We start from the raw sequence: 12,330 nt of genomic DNA, 5'->3' as shown, positions 1-12,330 counted from the left end.
GGGAACTAATCAAGGAGAGAAACAACCTGGAATTAAGGAGAAACTTGCTGATATTTAGGACAATTAATTAACAATTAGGTAGAATAGCTTGACTCCAGAAGTTGTGGGTGCTTCAACACTGGAGGTTTTTAAGAAGAGGCTGGACAGAATAGAATAGACAGCCACTTGTCTGAAATGGGGTAGGGCTTCCTGCTTGGGTTGGGGGTTGGACTAGAAAATGGATTGATGATTTGTTTCTTCTCTTGAAGGGTTGTATGTCTGGACATGGTTTTAGGAAATCATGTAAGTTGGCAGATCACCAGCTTTTGACTGGCACAAGTGGCGGTGCACCCCTTTGATTTGAACCATCCTCAAAGTGCTATTTTGGCATGAAAAGGCTGCCCCTTATTCCAAGTCAGCTGCCTATCAAAACAATGTTGGAATCCTGCCAGGCATTGACCACCACCACCCAAGCCTGCGGAGCTTGTTTTCATCTTTGCTGGAGCAGTTCCTGTAAGTTCTGTGGGTCTAAGAGGAAAGGAATGGATTGTGTAAAAGAGCGGCCATGTGCATGGACAGAGGGAAAGAAAGACAGAGGGATGGTCAACCATGTGGGACGCAGGAGCAGATTCCAGATTGCACACTCTGACCTACTTCGCGGCAGTGACAAATGGCACCGGTCTGGGTAATTGCAAGCTTTCTTGCATTCCAGGGGTATCTGATCCTTTCCTTCCGACAGCTGCTGAGTCATGTTTCTCGCCTCAAATAGCAACAAGAGGGTTCCTTGGGCAGCAAAGAAGGGGCTGGGGGTGGGGATGTCAAGACACTGCCAGCCAGCCAGGCTGGAGGGAGGAGTCAAGCAAGGGCCTAGCTGGGAGTCCTTGCACAGCCACAAGAGGCCTAAGCATGACCTCCCACCAAAATCCATGAAGGCTCTCCCGCTTGTTCCCAGGGGAAGACAAGCCGTGTGGAGAGATTCTTGTAATATAGGCGATAAGCAATAAAGTTAGTAACTTTGATTACTCTCGTGCAGCTCTAGTTGCTTGTGCCTGACAGGGGAGGAGGAAATATCTGTGCCTTTGAAAAGCTATCAGTCAATCAGAATAGAGCTGAAAGGGACCTTGGAGGTCTTCTAGTCCAGCCCACTGCACTGGCAGGAGAACCTATACCATTTCAGTGGCTGTCCAGTCTCTTCTTCTTAAAAACCTCCAATGATGGAGCGCCCATAATTTCTGGAGGCAACTTCTCTTCCACTGGTTAATTGTCCCCACTGTTTGGAAGTGTTCCCTTAATTCCAGGTTGCTTCTCTCCATGACTGGTTTCCATCCGTGGTTTCCCAAAAGGGAAGGCTGCTTCCAGCCTTGCACAAGTTCATCTTGAATCTCTTGGACTGTAGTCCGCTTGAGGGATCCCTCGGTTTCTGGATGAATCAGCCCACATTTGAACACGTTGGTGTCCTCTTAAGAAGGACCACATTCCCTTGGCTTGGGACTCCTGAACCGTGTGATCTGGCAGAGGGAAGTTCCCCTGCTTGAATCAAACCAATGACCCCAGGCTTGTTTGAATGAACTGCCAGCTCTTGAATGCTTTCCAAACTCTGCGTTCATGCCGAGGAACTGAGACGCCACCACGGAACAGAATCCAAAGGGGAAGAGGAGGAGAGAAAGAATCCTGAGTGAAGTCTGAAGGCCTGGAGCAGGTCTCCTGATAGGGGGCTGGGCCAGATCCAGTAATGGGCAACCCCACCCACCCGCCAAGCAGTCAGACAAAACTGGGCTGGAAGACCAACCCTGATGTCCAAGGGTTCTATTAGCCAAATTTTCCCCATGGACTGGGAAGGAGAGGAAGGATGCTGCTTCTGCAAGGGGAAGCTCCGTTCCCTATAAATGCACCTCCTTTCTTACCATAGATCTTTCTTTTTCACTTCTAAGCGTTCACCTAAACCCAAAAAACATATCTTGAACTCAGCTTTTTTTTAAAAAAAGGTTCCGGAAACTCATTAAATCCCATGAGATTTCAATGTTCTTGTAGGAGCGTTCCAGGATTTGATGAGATCTCGGTGGCCTCCTGAAATACCTTGCAAAGTCTTCCCTTTCTTTCCTTGAAAGCAACTGGTATTTGATGGTCTTCCTTGGTGGCCTCTACTGGACTTGTCACGCCTGGATAGGGAGCGCCAAAGAGCTCTAGGGTTGCAGGCTAGATCTGAAGAAACTTCCAGAAAGAGGCAATGGTAAATTGCAGTATATCTTTCCCGTGTTTGCATGCCCCACCAAGGTAACTGCAGAATTAAAGCAGCACAAAAAGTTAACTCAGCCCCATCAGGCTGCTGAGGGCTGTAACTGGGAATGTAAAGCTAGTTGCAGTTTGAACGCTTTGTGGCAAGTTGCCAGGTTTCATGCTGCATTAAGCAACTTTGGCAAGTCCAGGAAACGAGAAGCCCACTTTGGGGAGCGGAGGGGGAAGATCTGTCCCCTCCCCTCCCCCGTGTCATGCAGCTAAGGAGGGGCTGAACCAAGTCCCTGCCCAGGTGAGCAAACCGCAAACTCTTCAAGGCTGATATCTCCGCAGCGTCTTTTTTGGAAGCCAGAGGTCCTCCTTCTTTTGCAATGAAAAAAACTTCTGTAGCACTGAGGGAGCCACTGTTCCAGGTTCACTTCACTTTCTGCCTCATTATGCTGAAACATTTTCTTCCTTCCTTTTCTTTCTCTTCTTTTCTTCTCTTTCTCTTCCTCCCTGCCTCCCTTCTTTCAACTGGGTCGGCTTCTTCCCTTCTGCTTTAGGTTTTACTCCCTCCTGATCAGGATGGTGTTTAAGAAAGGAGGTGCAGAGGAGTGTTTATGTATTATTTATTTTATAGTATTACTTGGAGAGGCTGCTCAACTCTCCAGACTTGCTCACAAAAAGGAAATAGCAATAAAAGGAAAGGAAAAAAGACCAAGCAACAAAGGCCACAGCCTCAAACAAAACAGAGAGGGGCTCCGCCACCATCCCGCGTGCTTTCCTGCTGGGGACAGGCGCAGGCATGGCGGGGAGGTCAGAGTTTGGCTTTCTCCCAACAGGCTGGCCAGCCAGCTTCAGAGTCCCCAGCCAGGTGCCCTGAAGGCCCAGGAGCTGCTGAGCAAATGGCAGTGGAAGACCAGAATTGAAAAGTATTTCAAAGGTTCATAAAGTGGGACTCCATTTCCAATGTGCCCCGACACGTTGGCTGCATGAGGAGCCCCCCCTTCCCTCCCCCCCTCCCCCTCCCCAATCTCCGGCTCCCATCAGGGATCACACAAAGCAACGGGTGTCTCCAGAGGCAGCTTCTCTGCTTCTCCAGTTCTTGCAGGGCCAAGCTAAACCAAGACATAAAGCATAATTCTCGGCAAGCCACCTTTCTGCCCTCACCTGCCCAATTAATTACTCCAGAGTGACCTCTTGGTGGCATGCCAGTCATAAGTGGCGCTGTGAGAGAGGCCCGTGTGTCGCATGGGTGTGCACAGCAGTAAATCCCCCAGAGTTTATTGGAGAACAAAAGATGGCTTGTTTATGCAGTTGGAAATGTGACACAAATTCTCCCGCAGGATTATCTGCTACCAGCTTCCAGTATATAAACACTTGCAGAGTGCAGGATTTCTGGGCTGGCACCCTTCCTCCCTTTTACTTTTCCTCTAGCAGGCAGAAATAATGTGATTATAAATCAGATAGATCTGCCTTTCTGGTTAGGAAAAAAGCTCACCTTCCCAGCCTCTCCAATCGCAACTCACTTTCTCTTTATTTCTATCACAAGTAAGTAAGCAGAAGTATAGATTTATCATTTGTTTACAATGTAAAATATTTCCTCTCGCCAGATTATAAATACTTTAGCTGGGAAACAATGATACTCAAAGCAGCTATTTTCCAAAAGGGATTGGATTCATGCCTCCTGCTAAGTTATGATTGGTTTCATCAAGTTTTATTGACTAAGCCATAAGTAACTAGGTTTGCAAAATGCACCAAGCCCAGCCAAACCATTACAGAGCTGGGCAGGCTGTGAGCCCCACTTTGTAAGCCAAATTTACTCTTGATGGGAAAATATATTTTTGCCGAGTTCTATGAACGTCTGTCTATAACCCCTTCGCCTTTCTCAAGATTGAGTTCTGCAACTGGGAGAGAAGTGTCTATTTTTTTCAAAACATTGCAAAAATTTTGCACATTTGGAAATATTTTCTGCACATTTGTTGCACATTCATTTGGAAAGTGAGTCAAGGTGCAGAGGAGTCAACCATGCACAGTCTTATCAATTCTTGACATATTTATGTCAACACATCTATCCCATAATGTGCTCTTGGCTCCTTCTGAGAAGCACCAAATTCTAGGGATTCCTCAAGTTCTTGCAAGATAGGCCTGGCTTTGTAGCACCTCTCAGTCAAAAAGAAGGTGAAGCGTGTAGCTTCACTCCACATTATTTTCTCAATGGGTTCAGGTGTCTCATCCCAAAATGAGAAGAAGTTTGAAGCTTTGGGACACCATTGATCCCCACCAGAAGAAGCTTCCTCTGGTGAGAGAATGAGGGGCTCCCTCTGCAGAAGAGGAGGAGGTGGGAAGTTCTTGTGGCCTGCAAACATTTCTTAGACAATCACTTCTTCATGCTGCTGCTAGCTTCCTCAACGTCCATGGAGATTCTCGGTCACCCAGCTCATGGTTGTCCCAAAGGTCTTTTTTCAAGAGGCAACTGGACTTTCTTGGGTTTTGCTTGAAGATGTTTTGCTTCTCATCCAAGAAGCTTCTTCAGTTCTAGTGGAATTCTCCACCATTCAGTCAGAACCGAAGCTTCTCAGATGAAAAGCGAAAGCCTTCCAGGAAAAATAAAGCCCAGTTGCCTCTTGAAAAAACACCTTTGGGACATGCTGACTTCCTACAGAAGAGTAGATGCGGGTGTGTCTTGAATTGGGGGGGAGCAGGGGGGACCTGCTCCAAATCTTCAGGTTCTTTCTTGGGAGGATGGGGGAGTCTTTTTGTGACAGAAATAGGCAAAAAGAGACTCCTCCCACCCCAGTCCCTCAAGTATGCAGTGTCCTCCAGAAGAAACACACACCTACCACAGAGGCTTTCATGGTGTTGCTTTCATTTTGACATCAAGTTAAAAGCATATTTCTTTACCTGAGCAGATTTAGAGTTGAAAAATAAAATCTCTTTATGCTCAGCCTGCTTGCTTCTTTTCATGCCTCAGATTTGCTGGTGCTTTTTATTCTTATTATGGCTCCCCTGATGTGGAGAAGATTGGGATTTAAGTGAAAGACAAAGAAGCGTCTCAAAAAAGTCGGCTTTGAAAGGGCAAAAGGCTATGTTTTCGCAAGATTTCTTCCCTTGAAAAAACGTTTTCCCTGGAAGCCGTGCTCAAAACATTGCCGCTTTTATCAAAACACTCTCAGGGAGCCAGTTTTTATTTTTGTTTCATTTTCGTGGGCTTGTGTGTGTGTGGTGTGTGTCCTTCCCTACTAAAATGACTTTTAATGCATCCAATTTCTCCTTTAAAAAAAGGGGGTTCCTTAACCAGCACTGTTGCATAATTAAATGCCGCTTGCTGATGGGAATTCCGCTTTAAGTCATTTTTCCTCATTTTCTTCCCTGCAGTTTCCAGCACTTAGCAAATAGCCCGTTTTTTTTGTAGTTGGGTGATTTGAATAATGGGAAAGTGGAGTGTTTACAAAAGCACTTCCACTGCCAGTGCAAACCCTTCCCCTTCCGCCATCTGCAAAGGAACCGGTGTGAATTGAGGTGGGGGCACCTGCCTCCAATCCCACCCCCTCCCCTTGAAGTCCCTTTGGAAAACCTTCCCTCAACCTTCCTTCCTGCAGGTGCCTCTCTATCCGCTCAGAGACTCTGCTTCCACCTCGAGTTGCCTTAGGCAACAGACAGTAACAGAGTTGGAAGGGACCTTCTACTCCAACTCCTTGCTCAGGCAGGAAACTCTATATCATTTCAGACAAATCTCTTCTTAAAAACCTCCAGTGTTGGAGCATCTGCAACTTCTGGTGGCAAGTTGTTCCACTAATTAATCGTCCTCACTGTCAAGAAATTCCTCCTTAGTTCTAGGTTGCTTCTCTCCTGGATTATTGACTTCATCCATTGCTTCTTGTTCTGCCTTTGGGTGTTTGGAGAATAGCTTGATCCCCTCTACTTTGGGGCAACCCCTGAGTTTTTGGAAGGCTGCTGCCACGTCTCCCCTAGTCCTTCTTTTCATTAAACTAGACATAACCAGTTCCAGCAACCTTTCTTTATATATTTTAGCTCCAACCCCATAATCATCTTTCTTGCTCTTCTCTGGACTCTCCAGATTCTCAACATCTTTTTTACATGTCTCAACTCAACCCTATTTGTCCTGAATGCTGTTATTTTTGCAGCTGCATCATTTCTGGAAGAAACCTGTTGACCTCTGCGGGTGTTTTGAGAACTTAAGCAAGCAACGTCTCTGGAGATTCTATCTCATCCAAATTATGATTGTTGCAAAGATAATTGGACTTCCTTGGGCTTTTTCCTTGAAGATGTTTTGCTTCTCACCCAAGAAGCTTTTTCAGTACTGAAGAACTGAAGAAGCTTCTTGGATGAGAAGCAAAACCTCTTCAAGGGAAAAAAACCAAGGAAGTCTAATTGTCTCGTGGTAAAAGCACTTTTGGGTTAAGCAAGCAACATTTCCCCACCTGTCCTCTGTCCGGGATAAGGAGGTGGGCAACCTTCACCCTTGTGACAGGCCAAGTTAGTTTTCCTAAGCCTGATTCTCTGTGGATTTGTGGTACTGCAACTCCCATCATACCCAGCCAGCAAACATAGCAGATTCAGAAGCGGCAGGAGAGCTGTGGCCAGAGGTCATTTCTGAGTATGCCTTAGATTGCTGGCCTTTGTTTTCTAGCATTTATTTTTAACTACTATTTTCGTGCTTTCTCTTTATGGTTATTTTGGTTTCTTTCATGCTCCTGCATATGCTTTTATTGCCGAGTGGCTTTTGAAGCCAACCCAGAGAGGGGGGAAATATGTTAAATTGTATAAAAGTCTGTCCTCCTTTTCTGTGTCTCTCTATGATCCTTTTCTACCCCTTTATTTCATTTCTCAGTTCTTGGACTGCAGACATTATTCATCAATATAAATTGTGTGTCTGTTCTTCTCCCCTCCGTGTCTGGGCAGGAAAAGGAAGGAAGGAGGCCACTGTCTTAGTTCTATCTCCAGTGCACTTTTCAAGATGTTTTTATGGATGTTTTTGTACTTATCTCTGTAAGTTGGCTGTGGATATTAAAAGAGACATAGCAGCTTTCTAAACAATTATTCCAATTCCAAGCTCTTGATTGCCACGGGGGTTTCTAAGACCTGGGAGGCAGGTTGGGTCTCCCAGAAGCAGCATCTCAGGTTCTCCTTAACTCTGGTTTCCCACCTGGTTCGAGCACGTCAGCATGCTGGTTATCCTCTTGAATTGCGTCACCCTTGGGATGTTCCAGCCATGTCAGGATATCAGGTGCCAAACAGAAAGGTGCACAATCTTGGAGGTAAGAGAGACGTGTCGCTTTGTCCATGTGGACTTGGACCTCTTGCAGCTTATGGGTTGGTCTTCAGCTACTAGTCTCGAGAAGTCTGCAAGTCGGGTGTGCCCGGGATGGGTGTACCTTCAAGGTATAAGACCCTCAGGGGTAAAACGAAGGCTGAGGTTGAGGGCAAGGCTCAGGCAAAGCGCAAAGTCAGCCTTCAGGATGGAAGAAACGGTCCTCCTTCGCTCTACTGTGTCCATTCTTGTTTTAAATCCAGGCATTTGATCACTTTATCTTCGTCTTCTTTGCTGTGGAGATGGTCATCAAGATGATTGCCCTGGGAATCTTTGGCCACAAATGTTATCTGGGAGACACCTGGAACCGCCTCGACTTCTTCATTGTCATTGCTGGGTCAGTAGACTAAATGTTTCTGGTGGGGTCCCTCGGGCTCTCCGACCTGGGTTGCTTTGTTGCAGAGCTTTCATGACCCAGCTGGGTAACATCGTCAGTGCTAGGAGGGAGTGGGGTATCTGGAGAGGAGGAGGAGGAGGAGGAGGAGGAGGAGGAGGACTCTGTAGTCCTTGAGGTACTCTGACCTGGCTTGACGTTTCATTACTCAATTAAGTAACATCACCAATGGTATGAAAAACACTCCGTGCTTGATTGATGGTGTTGAAGGCCCAAATTTGATGGATGTCCTGTGGACAGGGACGGGGCTGTTGGGTTTTTTTTCCTGAAAGAAAGCATGCGCTTGCTGTCCAGTGTAGTTAACCTGTTTTTATACTCCCGAAGGTTGACCAAAAATATTGCAGACATAAGAAACCTGGTTAAGATTTGACTGGCTCAGCCTGTGTTTTCCAAGCAGAGGGGCCAACCCTGCCCTCTTCCTCACCTCTCGTGTTTCTCTCCTTCTTTCTCTCTCTCTCTCTCTCTCCCAGCATGATGGAATATTCTCTGGATGGACATAATGTCAGCCTTTCAGCCATCCGGACTGTGCGGGTTCTCAGGCCCTTACGAGCCATTAACAGGGTGCCAAGTAAGTCGGAGCTCTCTGGCCCTTTGAGGCGGGGGGGGGCGGCTTCCTGGTGGGGCAAATGCACGGGGAGAATTGGGTCCTCTTGGGTACCAGTGGGCTGGCTGCCAGAGCTTCATTTCGCAACCGTCCTGTGAAATCCTGACCAGGTGAGCCTCCAAAGTCCAGGCCTGTCTTAGCTCCAACATGGGGGTTAACCCACCGTCCAGGAGGAAAAATATCCTGATTTGAATGCTTTCATTTCATTCATAACCCCCCAGCCACAACCCAAAGAAAAACTCAAGGCAACCTAAGAGCCCTCCAGGAAGAAGCCCAAGGAGCAGATTCACACCAGCCTCTCGGGGTCTTCTTATCTAACCAGTGCTCTTCACCCTGGTACCTTCCAGATGTTTGGGACTAAACACTCCATAATCCTTGGCCATCTCCACCTCCTTCCTTCCTCCCTCCTTCCCTCCCTCCAGTTTTCCTTCCTTCCTTCCTTTAGCCCGGCCTCCTTCTCTTTTCCTTTCCTTCCTTCCACACGGGTCTTCATTCTTTATCTCATTCGTTGACCTTGAGAGCTGTAATTTTCTTGGCCATCTTCATGTTTGTTTCTGTCTTTTTGGATTACTCTGGAAAAGCTAATAAAACTATTAATGTCAGAAAGAGAAGATGAATGCAGCCCACTTGGCCTGGAGGGGCCATCCGTTCCAACTCGACTCTCCCCAGCTGGGCTGCTCAGCAGCTGCCATCCTTGACATCTCCCACCCCCCAGGACAGGCAAACCCCGGGAGGGACCAAGGCATTTCCAGACTAAGCTAAGCGGCCCCCACCCCAAAGACGAGATTGATCAGCCTGCCAAGCTGCATCAAACCCCACCCTGCTGGACAGCCGGAATGGATGGTGGCCACCCCTGGCCCCTGATGGAGTGCAGGACATCAAGGGAGGCTACTGGGGGAGACAGCGAGGCCAGGAACCCCCCCCCCATTTTGCCATTGCTAGGAGTTCGCTCCTGAGCAATGGGGAGAAACAGCCGAGGGAGAAGACTTCCAATGATCATGGTTCTCCTGGCCCCTCCCTGAAGATGCAGGAGAGCTCCAGAATAACACAGTTGGAAGGGACCTTGGAGGTCTTCTAGTCCAACCCCTGCTCGAGCAGGGACCCTATACTAATTCAGACAAGTGGTTGTCCAACCTGTTCTTAAAACCTCCTTCTCACTGCCAGGAAATTTCTCCTTAGATCTCGGTTGCTTCTTCCTTAATTGGTTTCCATCCATTGTTTCTTTTTCCCCGCCTTCAGGTGCTTTAGGGGGTAGCTTGATTCCCTCTTCTTTCTGGCAACCCCTTAGCTATTGGAAGGGGGTCTCTAGTTTTCTCGATCTCCAGTTCTCTAGTTCTGCATTTTCTGGAATCCACTGAGTTCTGCTCAAATTCAGTCCTCAGTCCTCAGTTTGGAACGGAATGGAATGCATTTTGTCATCCGGGATCTCCCCAAAGGGGATCTCCCCTTCTGTCCCCCTTCCTTATTCCCCAAGAAGGTTGTTGACTGGATTTCTGGTTCTGCAAAGACTCTTTTGGCAGCCCTTCAGCTGTGAGGCCACACCTGTCCTGGGTTTGCCTGCTTGGAGAGGTTCAAGTGAGCGTTAAGCCCCTTCCAGCTGTTTTTCTCTTCAATCCAATTTGGAGGCTAAGCCAACCAGTTGAATTCATTTCCTGGTTGTGCCCACTTGGCTTTGAGTGATTCTTAGCTGATATGCTAATACACCAGCTCCTTGATTGCTTTTCATCAGAAATCCTATTTCGCTGAGAGCCGATGTAACAGAAGAAAAACAGGCGAGGTACTTGCCAGGAAAGCAGCGTCGACATTCTCTCGCATTGTCTGAAAGGCTCTTCAGCAGAGTCCGGTGATTGGGGATCGGCATCTCCTCCCGGCTGCCTTGGCCAAGGGAGATGTGCCAGTCCGAGCACTTCCCCTGCATCCCCTTCCTCCCGTGCCATTTGAGGAAGGCCGCTTGGAGTCTGGCATTTCTTGCAAAGGAAAGGAACATTTGGATTAAATTCTCCCCGGGGGAATATGGAGGCCGCTGGAACTGGTTTACTGATGAGAAGATGAGAAGCAGGAGACAGACAGACAGACAGACAGATGGACAGACAGAGAAGTCCTGGCCTTGAGAGGTTGCGGGATAATTTCTGCCCCCTGGACTCCTGAGGGCTTCTGAGCTGGGTCGTTTGCTTGCAGATGTTACTCAACTCTGTCACGGGGAGGGAAGGTGATCTAAATTCAGGCCCTTGGCAACGGACAGGGGTTTACAATGGTTGCAGCATCCCGGGGTCATCTTCCCAGCCTGCTTCCAACAAGCAAAGCCAATTGGAGATGCTGGATTTGTTTAACAACGGTGTGGCTCACTTAACAACCAATAGAAAAGGTCATAAAATCGGGCAGGACTCTGTTAGCACCTGCCTTGCTTAGCAGTGGAAATTCTGGTTCCAGCTGTGCACACGGGGACTTTCCGTGCTCCCCCAAAGGCAGGGACGGGTTTCTAACATCTCACTTTGGGGTGAACCTCTTTTGGGAAAGGCCCCTTTCTTTAGTCCTCAGCTGGCGGCCCAGGGATTCTCTTTTAGGCAGGGCAAACTTTGGCTTGGACCGATTTAGACGTCACGAACAAGCCACGTCATTGAAGAGGGATCCCAAATGCCTTCTCCCCCAATCCAGAAGGTCAGGGTGACCTCAAGGAAGATGAGCCCCAGAGAGATCTTGGAGCAGCTTCTGAGGAGCCTTGAGAAACTTCTGGATCTCAGTCCATTTTCAGATATTGATTATTGCAGCTATAAAACCGAAGTGCCTCTGAACGGCATTGTTCCCTCTTCTAACCTGAAAATGGCTCCCTGTGACGGGGGAGGCTTCGTTCCGTCTCTTTCTCCCACCCTGAGCTCAGTCAGGGAGTCCCACCCATGGGTGCCAAGGTGGAAGACACCAAACGTTAACCAGTTGGCTTCAGAGGCCCGTTGTGTCCAAGGAAAGTGGGAGGGTTTTGATTACTGGAATAAAATGTGGGTTTACAGAACCCCGGAGTTGGAGGTATGCAGCTGTCCTATTCTGGGGCAATAAAGGCAGCCAACTTCCTTGCCATCTTAAATTGAGTTTATTCTGGGTGGTTTGTTTGCAAGGCCCACATAATTTACTTGGTTTCGTTTTTCTCCGAGTTAGCAAAAGGGAGAGAAACACTTATTCTAATCATCTAAGAAAACATTAGTACTAATATTCACATTAGCATCAGTATTATCGCCCTTATGTTTATGCAGATTCTTTGTGGGCTTCATTATTTAAGAGAAGCCTGAAGCTCAGCTTAGAATTCCAAATCAGAGCAGCCCCTCCCTTCCAGATGTCTTCAAGGATGCAGCTTAGAGCTAAGTTGGTTAGGAAGATCCCGGGTTCAACCCAACCCAGCAGTTTCCTTTCAGGTAGGAAGTCATTTCCAGATCCCCTTTGATGCGAGACGTAGCTCCTCCGCAGGGATCAGCCAGCCAGGGAGCAAATCGACAGCAGTGGGATATAATGAATCTTAGATAGCAGATCGGTTATCTGCGTAATCCTTTCTGATCCCCCAATTCACAGCAAAGCCTTAACATTTGTTGAGTTCTTCTCATATAAATTGGATTCTGCCAGTGGTAGCAGGTACCCGGCCTTCTTCCCATCAGTCTTATGGTGGCTGAAGATGGCCTACAGTTTGCCCACCCACCCCCAGCCAAAGGCAACAAAAGGCAGGGTGGAAAATGCCTCTGAACAACTTGGCTAAGAACCCAACCCAGAGAGAATCTCCTCGGTCCATTATCAGCTAGCAAACTGACAGTATTGATT

The 12,330-nt window shown here is 47.7% G+C and overlaps 1 protein-coding gene across 1 annotated transcript in view; it reads left to right on the top strand.

Annotated features, from left to right (window-relative positions):
• LOC113422377 (voltage-dependent T-type calcium channel subunit alpha-1H) overlaps positions 1-12,330 on the top strand; it is a 125,534-nt gene that overhangs the window by 54,528 nt on the left and 58,676 nt on the right. The window contains 3 exon segments of the mRNA XM_087942303.1: positions 7,367-7,478; positions 7,735-7,868; positions 8,396-8,493. Coding sequence (XP_087798429.1) covers positions 7,367-7,478; positions 7,735-7,868; positions 8,396-8,493 — 344 coding nt within the window.

The sequence above is a fragment of the Notechis scutatus genome, chromosome 12, assembly GCF_049901735.1.
Source record: "Notechis scutatus isolate UNSWTSFEM ecotype Mainland chromosome 12, rNotScu1.2, whole genome shotgun sequence".
Taxonomy (NCBI): domain Eukaryota; kingdom Metazoa; phylum Chordata; class Lepidosauria; order Squamata; family Elapidae; genus Notechis; species Notechis scutatus.
This window is presented reverse-complemented; position numbering and strand designations above follow the sequence as displayed.